The sequence below is a fragment of the Peromyscus eremicus genome, chromosome 13, assembly GCF_949786415.1.
Source record: "Peromyscus eremicus chromosome 13, PerEre_H2_v1, whole genome shotgun sequence".
Taxonomy (NCBI): domain Eukaryota; kingdom Metazoa; phylum Chordata; class Mammalia; order Rodentia; family Cricetidae; genus Peromyscus; species Peromyscus eremicus.
The window spans coordinates 61,443,705-61,463,668 of NC_081429.1; the positions used below are offsets into that span (position 1 = coordinate 61,443,705).

The 19,964-nt window shown below is 41.5% G+C and overlaps 1 protein-coding gene across 1 annotated transcript in view; it reads right to left on the minus strand.

Annotated features, from left to right (window-relative positions):
* Positions 1-654: 654 nt before the first annotated feature.
* Pms1 (PMS1 homolog 1, mismatch repair system component) overlaps positions 655-19,964 on the minus strand; it is an 81,713-nt gene continuing 62,403 nt past the window's right edge. Inside the window, exons 10-13 of the mRNA XM_059278333.1 lie at positions 11,380-11,865; positions 6,790-6,920; positions 4,298-4,458; positions 655-898 (exon numbers count right to left, since the gene is read on the minus strand). Coding sequence (XP_059134316.1) covers positions 734-898; positions 4,298-4,458; positions 6,790-6,920; positions 11,380-11,865 — 943 coding nt within the window. The 3' untranslated portion in view covers positions 655-733. The remainder of the gene's footprint in view (positions 899-4,297; positions 4,459-6,789; positions 6,921-11,379; positions 11,866-19,964) is intronic.

The following is a 19,964-nucleotide window of genomic DNA, read 5'->3' on the forward strand; positions in this document are numbered from 1 at the left end:
GTGAGTTTGAGGCCAGCCTGGTCTACAGAGTGAGTTCCAGGACAGGCACCAAAGCTACACAGAGAAACCCTGTCTCAAGAGAGAGAGAAAAAAAAAAGTATTTATAGATGACTTATGAGAACTGTAGATGGTGTGTGGAGACACCATACCCACTACAACATATCTTACTTTAGACACCAAATGCGCTCATTAAACAAATTGTGTTCTAATTTTTGGTAAAGTACTGGAACACTGACCTGGTTTGTGAATGAATACATGCGAGGGAAAAAAAAAGATTGTAACCTAATTTTTCTGTTAAAAATGTTGATCTTCCCGTGCATACTCTCTGACAAAAGCTAAAATATTCTCAAATTGGAGAGGCAGCAATAACTTATTGTGTCATGTTCTCATTCTCTACCTCTCCACCCTACTTTAAAACTGGGCAGAAAACTCCTTTATGATGTGCCAGCTGAGCTGTGATGGGTAAATTCTCTCTAAACAGCTAACCTCATAAGTCAGGTGCCCAAGAGCACACCTGTTCTCTCCTGTGGAGCTACAGCTTACAGTTAGTTTCAAGACTGGATATGAGAACAAAATCAATACTGCATTTTATTTATTTATATATTTTACAACTTTAAAACACTATACAAATAAGCTAGTAAATCTTCATTTATAAAATAATCATTTTGATACACGGTAATACAAAAATGGTTTAAAAACTAATTTCAACAGTAACTAATTGTCATAAGCTTAATCATGAAGTTTCTGGAAGATGGGTTAAATGGTGAAAAAATGGGCGGCCATGAACACATCCTTTAACTTCATCTCCAAACTGGCGCTTCATTGTATAGATAAGGTCTTGGATGTCCTCTCTTGGTAAGTACATGGGTAGCTGTCTTGACAGACGGACTGCTTCTCCCTGTGAAAAGAAAAGTGACATATTTCATCTCGATAGACCCTGAAGTAAAAACACATTATTCTGGAAGATAAAAACTGGATTTTATTGACTCAAAAAATATTTATTAAGCACCAACAATGCTTCAGATTCTGGAGATAAAGTAGTGGCCAATCTTCTTGTGAAATTTACATTTCAATGCAGAGAAACAGAAAACTGAGGAGACAAAAAAACTGTGAGTAAATACCATACACACAATGAACTGGGCAGTAGCAGCGACTGTGTAAATGGGACCGCTTACTCAGAGATGACATTTAGGCTTTTCAATTAACATGCAAATGTCATGAGCAAAGTAAAGCATTTCAGAGAAGGGAACGTTCTGTATGGGTGTGGCCCAGAGAGAAGGGGACCAGACGGAAGTTGACCAGGTCACCACCCTCCAGGACAGGAGCACTGGAGTTTTTCTGGATACATGGAGAAGGAACTAGAAATTACGGAAAGCCTGCCAAGTGTCTCACATGTCATGTAGCAGCCTGGCTGCAGTGGGAAATGGGGTTTGAGGCTGACGGCCACTGTGATGCTGGTGAGCGCTGTGGCTTCGGTGACAGAGCTGCCATGGACGTCTGCCTTTCAGGTGGTTGGTGGACCGGTTATGAGGCCTGCACAATCAAAGGGAACGTCCTCAGGTTTGGTATAGAAATGCTCATTTCCGATACAGGAAGAATGGCTTAGGGGAAAAGAATTATAAACAAAACTAGCTTCTTTTAGTATTAAAAAAAATTTGCTCCCCAGAGTTGTTGCATTTTAACATTATTCTCTTTAGTCACAGGTTCATCACCCTTCCAACCATTCTACCTCTGTATTCCAACAGAATCTGTATTTCCTTCCCTTTGATCTTTAACCTCTCCTTACTCTCAGACTCACAAGCCTCCCTGTAGCAGGAATCTTAAAAGTTCTTATTAATAAAAACAAATCCGGGCCAGGTACTGGGGTGAACACTGGAAGATCAGAGAGACAGAACAAGCCACAGCTAACCTCACCTGGCCAACTTCTCAGCTGATCTTGTTTCCTCAGACTGGAAGCCTCTGTGTCCTCATATCCGAATGGTTCTCAGCTGAACTGTGCTGCTAGAAGCCTGAAAGCTTAACCAGCCAAATGCTTCTAGTTTCTGGTCCTCACGCCTTATATACCTTTCTGCTTTCTACCACCACTCCCTGGGATTAAAGGCTCGCTTTCTGGAATTAAAGGCGTGAGTCACCATGCCTGGCCGTTTCCAATGTGGCCTTGAACTCACAGAGATCCAGAGGGATTTCTACCTCTGGAATGCTAGGATTAAAGGTGTGTGTGCCACCATTTTCTAGCCTTTGTATCTAGTGGCTGTTCTGTCTCTGACCCCAGATAAGTTTATTAGGGTGCACAATATTTTGGGGAACACCTCCCTGGAACATTTTTCCCTCCTGAGGTCGAGTAGTGAATGAACTCTTCAGAATCCAGCACTGGGGCTGACTTAGCAAGTTTTTGGAATACAGTGTGTTCAGGTTTCTTTCACCATATCCAACTTTCTAATTCTTAGTGCAGGGTAAATTCTACCAAACAATACTGGAGTCATGCCACTAACTGCTGTGGTCTGACCCAATACAAATGTCAGGTCTTAAGAACCCTCAGTGACACCTGGAGATTGTTCTGTTCCTCCTGGGACGGTCCTTTCTTTTACTGTACCTGTTCTCTTGGTTTCAGGTCTGTTACACTGTTTCCTTACCCCTTCACTCGCAGGAGGGAGTGTCTCATATACCTTCTCATTTACCTAAAACTGTTTCCTTTTAGCTAGCCTTGACAGTGTACACTTGTAATCCCAAGTGCTTGGGAGGTTGAGACAGGAAGACTGGTATGAGTTTGAGACCAGTCTGGGTTATATACCGAGGTCTTAAAACACACACACACATACACACACACACACACACACACACACACACACACACAAAAAAAAAAAAAAAAAAAAAAAACACCAAAAAAAGAAAAAAAAATTCATTCTTTTTTTCGGCTCTTGATACAGAGACCATTATGCATGTCTTTTCTAACGTTTCTCCATCACACTGGAATATTTACCAATCTCTTTTGGTTTTTCCAAACACGGTTTCTCTGTGTAGCCCTGGCTGTCACAGAACTCAGTCTACAGACCAGACTGGCTTCTAACTCAGAGATCCCCCTGCCTTTGTCTCCCAGATTCTGGGATTAAAAGTGTGTGCCTGGTCAACTTCTTTTTTGAAAGACCATTCCCCATAACAATCATACCTAGTTACTCCAATGTGGTTCAGATCAGCAAAACCATTTAAGTCTAGTCTCAATTGCTTTTTTCTCCATTATTTCTGAAACCTTATTTCTTGTCCACATGTTTTTTTTTTTTTTTTTTTTTCCTCTTAAGAAAAAGACTTCTTTGGAGGTCCCTGAAACCATCCATGCTGAATTGCCCTGGCAACAGGCTGGGAATTTCCACAAGACGAAGCTCCCAAGGGGTCAGCAGCGTTGGTCTGAATGTACTCTCCAGAGTCACGGGGACGGGCATGCCCTGTGTCTGAACACCACAGACAAGAAGGAGAGTGAAAACAAAGCCCAGGTTTGTTCTGAAAATAACACCAGCTGACTTTAACGAGGGACAAAAGTCGTGGTCCTTCATCGACACTGGGATGGGCTTAGCCCTCTTCTTTTAAGTTCTATTTCTGAGACAAGGTATGTGTCCTGGTTGTCTGCAAATCTGTGCTCCTCCTGCCTCAGAGGTCTGTTGAGTGCTGGGGGGGCAGGCCTGTCATCAAACCCACTTGCTCTAAACATTCTTTTTTTTAAACTGAATTTTGCAATTCTCATTTTGGTAGATGAGATAAAGTGTTATCAAACTAAAACTTCCATTTATTCAACAATTTAGTTCCATTTTTACAGTAATTTAGATATTTCTTTTCCTTTTGAAGAGCTCAGGAATTAGAATCTTAATACAATGTTTTAGACAAATAATATGGGATAAAAATTGAACAATTTGGAAACCATTTTGAGATTATGCATGAAATTAATAGAAGACAACCCTACAGAATGTTTTATAAATCAAAGTGCCTAAAAACTGCATTATAAGGATCTCTCACAGCATTTATCACAGTTCTATGCAGTGAAATATTTTTATTAAAATTTTAAAAATAGCAATTTGTGAAAACAAACGTTTTAGAATCTACTCTTTTAAACATTTACTACTGGGCTAAATGCGTGACACAGCCCTTTAATCCTAGCATAGGGTTAAAGAAGGAGGCAGAGGCAGCAGATCTCTGAGAACTCAAGGCCAATCTGGTCCACAGAGTGGGACTCTATCTCAAAACAAAACAAAAAGATTTGATGAAGAGCTGTAAAACTGAGGCCACCCATGTGAACAACGAGGCACACCTCCAGATAACTCGTCACCTTCCGAGGTCTGCACTCAGAGAGCTCCTTCGCATTTCTGTCCATTATGGCATTAAGAATTTCCTTTAAATCCATCACGCCATAGAAGGGCAGACACTTAGCCATGCCTTCTATTTCCAAGTAGTTTTCAGTACTGGAAACTCCTGAGAGAAAAAAAACAAAAACACACAGGGGCATAGTTAAGTTAGCTAAAATTCTATTCCAGAACATATCCACTGGAAACAAAAATCACTGTTAGAACATTTAGTGAGGACAGTTTTGTTCCTTCATGGAGAACAAATAATAATTTCCCAGAAGACTTCAATTAAGTCATAGGTGGTCAGTGACACCACGTGTGCTTTATATAATTTAATTTAATCTCAGTTCCTACTGGTCTTCTTCGAATTGCTTAGAACATTGCTTACTTTGGAGAGAGAATGAAGTCCCATGACATTTATTAAAATCATGGTGGTTTAAGTGTTTTATCAACTGCTGCCTGTACTTCAAGTCTAGCCCAATGGCCTTAGATCTACTTTAAAGACCTCAATTATTTTAACTTACCAAGAATAAAAACAGACACTGTATCTTGTTACTATAGAATTTCGGGAAATAAAAATGCTAGTGATTATTCAAAGATTCAACTAAGAAAATTGCAGAAATTGGTGTTATTTATTAAGCTGTATTAGGTAACTTAGTCATTAAAATGAAAGGCCACATGACCGGATGTGTAACTGGGTAGAACATCGCAACAGTGTATATTCCAAAGCATCATATTAGAGAACAGAAGGTACTCATCCTGTTTGAGTGACAGGATCCTTAATATGGAAATCAATATCATGTTACCCAGAACTGTGGAAACAACAGGAGTGTGGCAGAACTTGCAGGGTTGCAGATCTAGGGACCTGAATGATGTACTCTCTAACCTGTCCTAGTTTCAGGTCCAAATGGAGGATGCAACAGTGGCAGACGGAACAGTAGGAATGCTAATGTTCTTCCCAGGAAATAACTGAGGAAAGATGAGATACTGTATCATCAAGCACTAAAAGATGAGCTACAGAGTTTAATAAAGGGAGATGGAGTGAGTCTGAGAGCACAAGGTCCTCAAGAGGGACCCGAAATCACCAAGCAAGAGGAGGAGGACGCAGCAGACTCTAGTCCACCCTTAGCTATTTATACAAATGTGAAGAAAAGACACCTTCCAGCAACACAAACAGAGCGCTCTCTCTCTCTCTCCCCCCCCCCCCCACCATTCTTCACACTTCAAATTTTCCAATTAAAAGATACCAGAGGCCTCAAGGAAAAGCTCCCAGTTCAGGTCTGAATAGGAGGCTGGAGACTGGAAAAGGATTTGAACTTGTAGCCATGCTACTGCAGAGAACTAGGCTTACTTTTTGTTTGTGTGCTTGTGTTTTGGGACAGGTCTCTCTATGTAACCCAAGATGGCTTTAAACTCACTATATACATGAGGCTAGTCCCAAATGTGTGATCTGGACATGCAATCTCCATCTCAAGTATAAGCAGCTGGATCCATGGAGGCAAGGCATTCCCAGGAAGTGTCTTTACCTTCAAACTGAAAATCAAGTAAAATTTGAAGTTTGGAACATTGAAACATTTTTTTTTCCAGATATCCAGCTCTGTATTTCTGTACATTGTTGTTATTTATTTTCTTTCTAAAATTTATTGCTATTATTTTATGTGTCTGTTTTGTCTGCATGTATGTCTGTGCACCATATGAAACATGAAGATGACAAGGTTGTCGGATCCCCTGGAACTGCAGTTACAGATGGCAGTTACAGATGGCTGTGAGCGGCTCCGTGGATGCCCTGGAAAAGCAGCCAGTGCTCTTAACTGATGAGCCACCTCTCTGGCCCCCACTTACTGTCTTCTGTGCCTCTGTGAAAGGATTCCTTAAAAAAAAAAAAAAAAAAAAAAAAACCTTTCCTACATTTTGGGTGTGACAATTTAGGCTCTGGAGTCTCCCTGCATGGTAGCTGTGGCACTGGACAGGGGAAAAAGGGGAAGTAACAGATGGGCTAACCCAGGGGGCTAGGGCAGTATGGAAACTACAAAAAGACAGAGAAGGATCCCCAGCAAAGAATCCCCAAGGCAGATACATTCTTCTCAATCTATCTGGCAAAGCCATGGGATCCAGACATTCATGGGAGACAGCTGATGCTCCATGTCACTTGGCAAAACAAGTAAATACTTCTAAACAGCAAGAAATGGCCATTTTCATTAGACCATCCCATTATTCCACAAACTTGTTTTGTCGAAGAGCTCTGATTGCTGAGTAACACAAGAAGGCGGCTGGCTGCCATGTCAGAAGACAACAGGAAGTGCAGTGATCACCTCAGTGGCCCTCAGAAGGAAGTCCACTTCTGCACACCTGACAGCGACTTTCAGTGAAATGAAAATACACCCGAGAACTCTGAAAGCCAAATGCAGCTCTTGGGAAAAGGTCTTCAAGTCAGAGACAGTACGCCACATTACTGTACCTGGTATCAGTCTGATATTGAAGCCATTTGCTGTAAGACGAGGGTCACTCAGGTAAGTTGGTCCACTGCATCTCTGCTCAGCTGTTGACATTTTACGTAACACCTCTAAATAATGAGACCCATTAAAAAGACTGAAAAAGAAAGAGATTATGGTTCTTTATGTTAAATATTCAGATTGAAATAAGAGGATTCATGGGAGCTAATCCAAGGGTGTTTGGAAAAGTGTTACCATTCCTGGAAGTGCCGAGCTCTGTGAGAAAGCATCTGCCTTCTGTTAGCATTGTGTAAGAGACCCACTGTAGAGCAGGCCCAGAAAAGAGGAAGGGCAGATATAAAGGACAACTTGTCTCTTCCAAAATGTTACAAATTCAATGAGAAATGTAAACAGTAGTTCTCTAAATATAATACAAATTAAAACTTGACCCACAATAAATACCTTTAAAGTAGCTATCACAAATGAAAAGCACACCCTGAGTCAACAAGCTACTCAAGTAGTTATACTTAAAATCAAATGCTACTCGAGGTTTCTTCAACAACAAGAAGGTTAAATAGATTTTTTTCTTCCAAACACTGATAAATTTTTAGATCAAATCTTGGGAGAGATTCTTTCAGTAAGCACAGCGTGCTTGACAAAGGTGCCTCAGCAGAGTCACTACAAAAGAGGCCTACCACAGCAGAGAGGTCTACTTAGTCAGAAGAGTCACTACAAAAGGCTACCACAGCAGAGAGATCTACTTAGTCAGAAGAGTCACTACAAAAGAGGCCTACCACAGCAGAGAGGTCTACTTGGGTATACAACAAAATGCCAGGTGATGGTGCAGTATGTTGTTACAGATACATTCCCCTTGGAAAACAAATGAAGTCTCTCAATCACTCAGAATGCTGAGGACTCCACTGATGGTGAGAGCAGATGTCACAGAATGCTTTGGCTGTATTTCTAGCTTGCCTCACCAACTCTGAAATCAATCTGAAAGCTTGTGGTAAGGATGAAATGCAGGTTCCATGGGTCAGCAGTCTGTATTAGAATCCTGGGTGATCTTAACCATTTCCCCTTCCTGGGGCGATCCATGTGTGACCCTCTTAGGGTCTTCCTTTTTACCTAGCTTCTTTGGGGTTGTGGATTGTAGCCTGGTTATCCTTTGCTTTGTGGCTAACATTCACTTATAAGTGAGTACATACCGTGTTTGTCTTTCTGGGTCTGGGTTACCTCACTCAGGATGGCTTTTTCTAGTTCCATCCATTTGCCTACAAATTTTATGACATCTTGTTGTTTTTTTGTTTTTTTTTTTAAACCACTGAGTAATACTCCATTGTATAAATGTACCACATTTTCTTTATTCATTCTTCAGTTGAGGGACATCTAGGTTGTTTCCAGGTTCTGGATATTATGAAAAATGCTGCTATGAATATAGTTGAGCAAGTGTCCTTGTGGTATGATTGAGCATCTTTTGAGCATATGCCCAAGAGTGGTATTGCTCGGTCTTGAGGTAGATTGATTCCCAATTTTTCTGAGAAACTGCCATACTGATTTCCAGAGTGGCTGTACAAGTTTATACTCCTACCAGTAGTGGAGGAGAGTTCCCCCCACTCCACATCCTCTCCAACATAGGCTGCCATTAGCATTTTTGATCTTGGCCATTCTGACAGGTGTAAGATGGTATTGCAGAGTCATTTTGATTTGCATTTCCCCGATGGCTGGGTAAACTGGGAGTGGGAGGGTAGAGGAGGGGATGGGGGATGGGAACACGAGGGATCTAGTTGGAGGAGTGACAGAGAAGAAAAGCAATGAAAGAGATATCTTGATCTCTTGATATCTTGAGCCATTATGGGGTTAGGGAGGAACCTGGTGCTAGGGAAATTCTAGCTAAGGATGACCCCAGCTAAGACTACTAGCAACAGTGGAGAGGGTGCCTGAACTGGCCTACCTTGGTAATCAGATTGGTGAATGTACTAATTGTCATCATAGAGCCTTCATCCAGTAACTGATGGTAGTAGATACAGAGCCAAGCACCAGGCTGAGCTCCTGGAGTTCAGTTGAAGAGAGGGAAGAGGGATTATATGAGCAAGGGGGGCGGGTGTCAAGATCATGATAGGGAAAACCACAGAGACAGCTGACCCGAGCTAGTGGGAGCTAAGGGACTCCGGAATGACAGCTGGGGAACCTGCATACAACCAAACTAGACCCTCTGAATGTGGGTGACAGCTTGATCTGTTTGTGGGGCCCCTAGCAGTGGGACCAGGCCTGATACATGAACTGGCTTTTTGGAGCCCATTTCCTATGGTGGGATGCCTTGCTCAGCCACGGTGCAGCAGGGAGGGGCTTGGTTCCTGCCTCAACTTGGTATATCAGGGGGTTCGTTGTCTCCCTGAGGGAGGCCTTATACACTCTGGGGGGTAGATGGGGGTGGGGTGGGGGAAAGATGGGGAAAGAATCCTGGGTGTGTGGCTTCCTGACTGACTGAGTAAGCACACCTAAGAGCTGTCCTGTTTGTTAATGCATCTGTGAGGTGACGAACCAGCCCTGTAAGATCACAGCAGTTTCCCTCATCCAGTCAGGGCTCAGCAAACAGGAGCTGTCTGTTACATACACAGTTCACTTACTCCTTTCAGATGCAGGCTACACAACTGGCATCAGAATTCTGCTGAGAACACTGGATCCAGTCCATAACTACCCAGTCACTACAGTGAAGTACTCAGTTCAGGACTCCATTAGCAGAGCAGCATTAGCTGTGAAGGGGACCTTCGGAACCATACTTTTCTCAGTGTCGACACTTGGTCAAGAAAAGTTTGCTTCCCTTCAAGCATGGGCAAGAAAACAACAGCTTTTAATGCATCTCCCTAAACAACAGATGTCACTCAGAGAAACATGTTTAAGAAGCTGTATTTTAGACAGGGACAAGGTTTCTTGAAAAGTAAATGAAAATCTATAAATATCATTGAGAAAAGCAATTAAGTTACGAAATTAGATGTGTCCTGGCTGTTCATGAGGAAACAGGGAGAAACTGCTGTCAAGTTATGAGCAACTGCATCCAGGTCCTCCTTTGGTGAGCTTCCTGAGTCGGTCTCTAGAAATGCTGTGGATGGTCCTAGGTTTTTGTCATGTGGTCACTGCTGCCTTACTGAAAATGCAGACTGGACAATGTTCTCCTGTGTTCGCACCCTGTTGTTTTTCATTAGATGGCTATGTCCTCAACCTACCCACACACTGACACCGCTCTCTTTATTCCTGGTCCTTCCGAAGTTATCTAGTGATATACCCTATCGAGAACATTCTTACCAGCCTTTAAACTGCAGAGTTTTAGCTACTTTGTCCTAGTACATCAGTCTGTGTCAGACTAGAAACTAAGCATAAAAAAAAAAAATAGTTTACAGGTTGGTTATTACTCATTTGTACATAAAGCAAGTTACTCATAAAAGACAGATAAAAGAAGCACCCCATTTACAATGAAAAATACAACTAATTCAGGCAACAATCATCAGCTGATTATTAGATATTGGATAGAGAGGAAGTTGGGGAGTTTTGAGAGGGAGAATCACCTTCGTCCCACAGCTAGTGAACCGTGCAGGGGAGGTCTGAAGCACACCTTCCTCCTGGGAGCCAGCCCTACCTGCTGGAGAGCAGAACCTAAATCTCCCCGTCTTCCTGGGGTTAACTTCCGGCTAAAGACGGGAGGAGAGAGGTGAGCACCATATCAGGTGCTGGAGAGACGGCTCAGTGGTTAAGAGCACTGGCTGCTCTTCCAGAAAAGACTGGAGTTCAGTGTCTAGCACTCAAAGCTGGTTGTTCACAATGGCCTGTAACCGCAGTTTCAGGGGTCTGATGCCCTCTTCTGGCATTTAAAAGCACCTAATCATATGTGAGTTATACACACACACACACACACACACACACACACACACACACACACACAAAAAAAAAAAAAAAAAATTAAATAAATCTTAAAAAAAAAAAATCCCAAACCAAAAAACTCACTGCCAATCAGAAAGTAAAGAGATAAAAGAATATTCCAGTGATTGTTATATAGTAAATCAATCACACAATAAAAAATACAACCATATATAATATGTAGAACTTACATATAGAAATTAAATTCAAAATTATAAAACTAAAAGCAAAGCAAAACAAAACAAAACCCTTTGAAACAATGAGGAACAATTCTAAGCTATTATTATTGAGTAAGGTATTAAAAAGACATTTGTGATTAGGTTAGAAACTAATCATTTTTATGAGTATATGAAAGGACTAAGAGTAAGAATTATTCTCACATACTTTAATGAATGAAAGGAAAACCTGTCTGTGTACACACTTGTATATGGGCAGAAACAGGACGGGGCAAAGAACCTTGGCAATGACTGCTACAGGTACTCCCTGTGTAATTCCACTCTGGTGTATGTTTGACAATGTCACAGCAGTGTAATAGCAAAGACAGCCACAGCACTCTAGCTGTCAGTCACCCTAGAGAAGCCACAAAGGTACAGGAGAAACGAGCTTGGGATTCACTGAGTCAAGATGTGAGCCACTTATGCCTACTAGAAAAGAACTTTCAACTTTTAACATTAAACATCAAAAAGCCTCTTACTTCACCATACCTCTCTGTTAATATAATTGGATTTTCCAGTGGCTCTGCAGGCAGCTTATGATTCTCAAGAAGTCTCTTAAATAGCAGTGCTTCCTCCACTCTGTATGGGTTCAGTAACATGACATCTGTTCCGGACGCGACCAGCCATGCATCGGGAAACTTGAGACTGTGGATCAGGCAGATCTCATCCTTCTCTTCTAAGTCAACTTTCTTTTGTTTCTTAAAATTTGCTTTTAAGTTTTCCATAGAAAAGGGGACCTCTGCTATTTTAATATTTTCACTCTTCTTTTTTTCATTCTGGGACTGAAAGAGCTCATCAAGTTTCGGCTGATTAGATAATGAGGTTTTCAATTTGTGTTTTTGTGTCAAGCCCCATGCACTGGTGGCCTTTATCTTTTTCCGGCCATCTTTTAATGATACTTGTGGCTCCTGTTCAATAGCTTTCTTCATTTGATTATTGTATCGTTCCAAGTCTTTTTTAGCCTTTTCTTCATATCTAAGAACAGAGAGAAAACAGGACTAATGAGCTCAAATAAAAACATAATAATCTGAAGTAAATTTTATTAAGAATAATGAACTGTTATTCAATAATGACAAGGAAATGTGTATTAGAGCGACCCTCCTGTGTGTGCTTAAGATAAACTCCAAACAGAGCACAGAAATTGGCTTCTCAAAAGCAGTCAAAAGCAAATGGGAAGGACTTGCATTTGCATTTACGGAGCTCTTATCCAGCATTAGATGGTGGGAGCATCAGGAACTTAGCTAGAAGACAACACCAACCAGCCTGCGTCATCAGAACACAGATCCTTGCTTCCAGTACTTGAAATTGAGAGAAAATCCCATGTGTGGGAGCCCTCAGGAAACATTAAAAGGCTAATGAGCTGAACAGAGTTTCCAGCTGCTTCCAGTGCAGGGGAAACAGAGTCTGGTGTCTGAGTTACATGTGGGGCTTTGTAAACACAATGGGCTTCCAATTAAAACTAGAAGAGGGGCATATCATAGGAGGAAACACTCTACCCCCTAGAACTGAGTGAATCTCATCATCCTTCAATGCAAAACAAAATCCCACAAGCTCAAAGACATCTGAAGTGAACAGGCATCACCCATAATGGCCACTGCACAATTAAGTTACCACCCAAGAAGTAAAACAGAAAAATGTGAGTCATGGCCAAGGGGAGGAGAGGTCAGGAAAAGCCACCTTCAAAGAGACTCAGATTTATAATAAATAAGAAGTTTTGTATACATGTTTTGGGAGTCTGGGATGAGCAATAGAGAAAAACAGGGAACAGGAGGGCCTGAAGGGGAAAGCAGAATTTACATGTGCACATGGAAAGATGTGAAAAGCACAGAACTAAAAACAGTACCTAGATGGAACATTCTACAGAGCAGAAATAGAAACGACAGACAAGCCAGTGAACCTGAGGTAAGAGCTACAGAAATGACCACTGTGAGTAGAAAGAAAGGGGCCCAAGATCACTGAAGCAGCCTGGGGCTCGTGCACAAGCATCCCAACACGTGAAGTGTCAATCAAAAAAAAAAACAAAAAACAAAAAACAAACAAAAAAAACCTACACTTAATGACAAGTCAACAATCTACGAAACACAAGTCCAGGCAGGTTAAATGCAAACAAAGCCTGTCCGATACACCAGAAGCAAGCTGGTGAAAACCAAAGGTGAATTCCCCAAATCAGTCAGCCAGAAGGAAACCAAGAGGACAGTGCAACGCTGGCTGAATGTGCAGCTTCACATCTACCAACCACAAATGTCCTTCACAGGGATAATTGAACAAATACCTTCAGATAAAATAAGTTTTCTGCTAACATAACTGCACTCTTAAAAGAATAACATAAGCATGAAATCAATTACATCTGTGGGCTTTTAGGTTTATGTGAGACTGTGTGGTATTAACTTTAACTGAAGCATCATAAAAGGATGCATGATGTATTAAGCAAAGCAAGCAGGAGTATGAATTAGATGTTAAAATGTATTCACTCAAACCTTGAATACCTCTGCAACCGCTCTGAGGAAGACAGGAACAGGCAACAGGGGGCAGGGCAGATCTAATGCCAACAACGTCCATTATTATATTAAATCTAACTAAAGGACAGGATTCCTAGCTTTATGGGCTTTAAACAGTCACACTTTTACACAGGTAGCATGGAATGAAAAATGCATACACTACACAAACAGAAAGAGTAAGAAAAGGAGAGACTGACAACATTACATGAAGCAGATCGAAATGCCAAGTTATCGGAGTTGAAGGGGCCACTAGGGAGCCTGACACTCAAATGTGTGTGCCTTTCTTCTTCTGATCAGTGGCATAAACAGACTACAAGATGTCAGTGAAATGACAGATCTGAGCAACATTGCTAACCACTTCAACTTAAATGATTGGCAGAAACTCTGCTTCTTTATCTGTGAACACAGAACATTAACCAGGACAGGAAATATGATGAGCCAGACATGGCAAAAGGTGAGTGAAATCTAACTTTCTGTTCATGTTAAACTGGAAACCAAGTTTATTTTTAAAAGCCTCAAATATCTGAAAACTAACCAACACAGTAGCATTCACACTGGCCTCAGTGTCCAACAATTAGAGGTTGAATTAACAAACCTTATTATTCTTATAAAACTAGACATTACCACTTAAAAATGATGTGTCATGGAAATATTGTTGAAAAGTCAGAGATGTCAAATAGTTATTTAAAGTTTAAATACTGGTAAAACCAAGGTAATATAACAGAAATAAAAAAAAAAGTGTCTGCCTGTGGAGGTTGTTGGGATGAGGGAAATGCATGTTTTCATTGTGGTGGATATGTGTATTTCCAAAAATGCACTGAACTATACTGCCAAGATCTTTGCATTCCACTGTAGGTAAATGTTACCACTTTAAAGAATGATTTAAGAAAGTGCTGGGGAGCCAGACATGGCAGCATATGCCCACAGTCCAGGCACTTGGAAGGTAGATGAAGGAGAATCACAAGTTCAAGGCCAGATTATTCTATAGAACAATTTCATTCCAAAATCAAATAAATAATAAAAAGACTACACAATAAAGCCATTAAAATAGCAGACGGAGTAAAAAGCACACCATTTAATCCATCAGTTAATGTTAATTTTTTTATTCTCACTTAAAGTCATCAGGTGATACATAAATTCCAGTAAATCCAACATATCTAAACTATGTAACTCAACTTCAACAGTATAAACGATGGGTATTTCAAATTTATAGTGGAATAACAGTTAGAGGGCTTTCCTTTTTTCTCAGTTATAAAACGAGTTAAAGGAAGCTTCTAGAGCCAAAGGCAGTCCACCACAGTGGCAGTGCCAAGCACATTGTGAGGAACTGAGGTGCCTGGCTTCCACGCTCAGGCCTGGCTGACACTGGATGGCTCTACTTGAACACTCCACACGGATTCTGTCGCATGAGAATTAACTGCTCCTTGTTCACCTCAGGGAGCAGTGCCCAATGGACCCCAGAGAGCCTGGTGTCCTGCTTGGCATATTCCTGCTGCCTAGAAACCATGTAAACTTAGTGCCAAGTACTTTGTTCTGCCCCTCAGGGTATTCATTTATAGTATGTGGGCTGCGTACATCCACTGCCTAGCTCTGTAATCAGCATTGAGTTGCTTGGCACACTGTAAAAGGCGAGGCTTACTCTAAGTTGCGGTCAGGAAGCCTATGTGCTGGCTGGGGCTGTACTCGGTGGCAGAGTCCATGCTTAGCACACACAAGGCCAGGTTCAATCCCCAACACAACAAACACGAAAACAAAAAGACTACAGCTGGAATGAGACATCTGACCAAAAGTTGACAAGTTTTAAACTTGGTCCTAGAGAACTAAGGTTATTTCTGGTCCTGTAAGAAGCTGGTTTAGACTCTACAGAATGTTTCTTGTATGTATGTTATACAGTGAGGCCAAGAAACAACAGACTAAAACATAGTGTGCAGTTTATAGCCACAACATGTTTCTGAATAAAGAAATGCGAGATGTTAATTGGATAAGATTGCAAAAAATGTCTGTTTCATTGTAAACTGGGTGAACAATTAATCATTTACTTCTCATATTCATGCTTTTCAAAGTTATTTTTTTACAATTATACCTAGAACATGAACACATGGGTTAGTTACACAAAACACATGATCTTTAATAGTTTACTTTCACAGGCACTAGAAATAAGTCTATTTTTAGCTCTTAGACATCAGAACTCCAGACTTTTCCTATGGGGTGGAAAATGAGTTCAAGATAAAGGTCACCATTTGTAATTAATTATAATGTGCAAATTTTTGCATATGGTACTAATCTTTTGATTTATTCAAGAAGTCTATTTAATTAGTTCCTTTGGAAACATAAAAAGTTATGTCCAAAATAATACGAGGTAAATGTTAAGTAAGAGCAGATGCTACCTCTGTATTTAATGCCATTAAGGGACTTAGCAGCTTGAATGGAAAGTATCCACACTGACTTGACTAACCAGTCAGGTCAAATGATGTTTCTGAGACTAAAGGCTACATTGAATTATAAAGTTTTTTATCATTTCCAGTAACATCCAAATTGCTACATCACTTAGTTATTTTAAGTAGGAATATACTTATATATTGCAAATGAAAGCTCAAATTAAGACCCTTCTCTGAAGGATCTGAAGGGTCTCTGAAGGACCCTTCTCCTCTGAGTGGCAGGGGAGGTACACGGTTCACACCTGGATTCTAACCCACCAGAGGAAGGTAAGGAAAAAAGAGGACAAAAAAATCAGAAGAGACCTAAGCATCCCTATCCAGAGTCCACCCTACCTTCCCAGCAGACGCTGCAACTCTGGCCAGTCCTGGACTTGCCCCACCTTCCCATCTCTCTTCAGCACATCCTCACCTGTGCCAGAGTCTCTTCACTTCCTCAGCAGCACTGTGTGCTTTCTCCTGCGACAACTCCTTACAACCTTCCCGGTTAGTTTTATACAAGGAAGCCATTTTCTGTCCCATATATGGGACAGCTGCTAAGTCTTCTCCCAACTCTCCATATTTCCCTTTCCTTAAACGCATCAGTTCTATGATGAAGACTTCTACAGTTCTATGTAGAAGGCACCGAACAGAGGCCGACGATAAACAACGCTCACAGCGAGACTGTGGAGGACTCAGGCCTCCGTGCAGACAAGGAGACCTGACGATTGTCAGAGGCAGAGGGGATGGAGGACTCCAGGAAAGCAGTGTCTTCCAGACAACAGGAATGATTCAGATCTGAATTCAGAGACTGTGGAACATGCACAGGGCCCGCACAGGTTCAAGGCAGGTGGGGCCCAGCACTGAGAGAGGGGTGTGGACATGAACTATATCCACCTGTAAGGAAAAAATCAGTTTTCTCCGGTGTATATAAACCACACCTCAGGGTAGGTCCCATGCCCAGCAGTAGATGGTCAACACAAAACGGATTCTGTTTGGGCTTTTTGGGGGGGTCTTATTAGTCTTTTCCGTGCGTATTTTGGTTTCTGTTTTTGTGCTTTTGTGACTTGTGTATGTGTTTCTTGATTCTTTGTATTTTAAAGAGAGAGATAAAGAGAGACAGAGAGCATTAAGTTGGATGGGTATGGGGTGGAGATCACTGTGAGGAGTTGAGAAGAAACCATTACCAGAATACATTGTAGTAAAAAGTAAAATTTCAATAAAAAACTCATAAAATTCTATCATCACTAGACGGCAAACTGCAGAGGATTCTATTTATGAGTAGAAATGTATGTTATTTTTAACTGAAGCGACTAGCCAGAATACCCTTAACTAGTATTTCCTAAAGGAGGGAAGGAGATGGAAAGGAGGGAGGGAGGAAGAAAAAGGGGAGGAAATGTGAAGAGCAGGAGGGGAAGCTCTGCAGAAGGGTCCACCCCGGTGGTCGGGACGCAGGCCAGGTCCTCAGGAGAGGTGGAGGCCCCCTTTGTGACAGTGGGTACGGGAGCCAGGAGGGTCTATGGAGGTGGTCCTGGGGACAGAAGCCAGGGACTCACAGAAGGCAGGCGGTGCTCTGCCACTCAGCTGTACTCCCAGGTCTCCTCTTGGGTCACTTTCTATTCTTTGCAGAACTGAGGATTATAGAAAGAAAGCTGCGGGAGAACTAACAGGCCCGATCCAGTGGATCACGGTGCAAGGGCCCCGATCCAGTAGATCATGGTCCAAGGACCTCTGGCCCTGAAACCTAAACATTCTGCTTTTTAAAAAATCATTTGTGCGTCTGATTCCAAGACATCAGTATTTTCTAGGCACCTTTGTGTTTCTGGAACCCATGTCAATTGAACTGACTTAGAGCAAATGAAAACTGCCATTTACAACACAAAGTTTCATGTCACAGCTTAAAAGCCCCAATCACACTAACCCAGAAATCACTCTCTACACAGTAGACAAAGCCCTGTGCTGTAACAGCCATTACCTCGCCTGCTCCTCACAACAATGAGAGACAAACAACCAACAGCCAGCAGAGAATGGCTGTCTGCAGGTCCCAGGTGCAGTCCCTGAGGCCTGCTCTAAATGTATTCCATAACACTGCTAAAGAAAACTTCAGAGGAGGCTTGTTTGACAATTTGGGACTCACAGGCAGGATAATGTTGACTACCCTCTTCACGCCGCAGGCTGAGAGAAACTCCTGGTTCCTGAGTTTGCGCAGTGCCACACCCCCAGAAACCAGAAGTATGTTTGCTTTCTTAGACAACTTGACACAGGAGAACTACACACATTTATGGGGTACCATGTGAAGTTTCAAAGAACTCACTCATCTTTAAACTACATAACCGTATCATTTAGGTAAAACTGAAGACAACTGGAATTGTGTGAACCTATTTGTACAGTAGTCCAAAATAAGATTCTAAAAATCTGACATTTTATGAAATAATTAGTATTGTGAGCAGTGGCTATTTCATGTACTAAGTCGAATTGTTTAAAAAGTTATGAGGGGCTAGAGAGATGGCTCCATGGTTAAGAGCACCAGCTGCTCTTCCAGAGGACCTGGGCTTGATTCCCAGCACCCACATAGAGACTCACAATCCCAGGGGGTCTGACATCTTCTGGCTTCCATGGGCACTAGGCGTGCATGTGGCACACAGACATACATGCAGGCAAAGCATCTGTACATATGAAACGATGTTACAACAATTATATTATGGTTATTCCTAAAATATGAATGTATACCTTCATTTCTTAAGGATACATACACACATATTTATGAAGTTGATGTGCCTCAGACTGGCCTCAGAACCATGAGGGGAAGGAGGGATGATGGGGGAGCTATTCACAAAGCGGAACTGAGTATGGGATGATGGGATGAAATGGGGTAACAGGTTCACTGCATCTCACGCTGATAAACATTTGGAACAGAACAAGGCACAAACACACCCTCCCCTAAACACGATGTCATGTGTGTGATATTTAAGAAGAGAGCAAACATTTGATCTTTGCTGCTTTTAGTAACAGTTTTCTAATACAGCTCAGTATCTTACGTGTTAATAGTCATCACTATTATTTGTAACTGACAGTTTATTCCTAAAACTGAATTAATTGAAGACATGGAAAAGTTAACCAACTACTTCATTTATTTAGAATGAATTTTAAACCAGAAGTGATGGACTATATTTAAATATTTCTCCAGATATTTGACAGAGATTTGAAATAATTAGATAATAATAAGTGATTGGAAGTCTAATTTTATTCTTCATTTTCTGGTGGGCCAGATAATTCAAAATACAGCATTTTGCACTGATATACTGATATACATGTACAATTGCACATGATATACACCCATGCAGGGTGACGGCCATCGTCTTCACCAGAGCAGCTGTGACTGCTTGCTAGCGAGCCAAAGCTGAACCTGCTGACTGTCGACATTCCCTTATGGAGGAAGGAGTAGGAGGACCATCAGACCCTCACTGAGCCTCCAGACTGGCTTCCTTCACCTCTCAGCAGCTGTGTGCAGTTCTGACTTAACTGCATATGACGTCACTGTTTCAGGAGGTGGAAGGAATACAAAGGAATAAAGAACACAGAGGGTGGGAGGTGACCTGAAGGGGACATTCCATCTGTACAGCTATGCTGGAGTCAGACGTTTTGGTAGTGCAGCTAATTTGGGCCACTGATCCTCCTGTAAGTAAGCCTCATCCATGCTCTTGTAATTAAGCCCAATAAACTTACTGGTCCCCTGAGATGGACTTTGGTGGAACTGTACTTAGGTTTGGCTTTGGTGCCTTATAAGAAAGGGGATCCATGTTTGTTTATGTCTCCCAAGGGAAAAAGTTCCCACAAGTGCAAGCCAGCTAGAAATACGCATTCCATTGTTTTGGGACATATACTTACCTCTGGAGATACAAATAATATTTTAATCAGCTCAAATCACTTATTTACGTGCCCCAAACACTCACTACAATTTATAAATTGGCAACAGATAAAACTTAGATGCCACATATTACACTGAATATAGGCAGAAATGCAATAATCCGGTTCAGCACCTACAGCGCGGTCCTTCGTACTGTGTCTTATTTCAGGGACCGATTAAAAGGAGGAACAGGCAAAATATTTATAAAAACGACTCTAACACAAAAGCTTGAAAAAAAACCCTCTCCAGACTTCT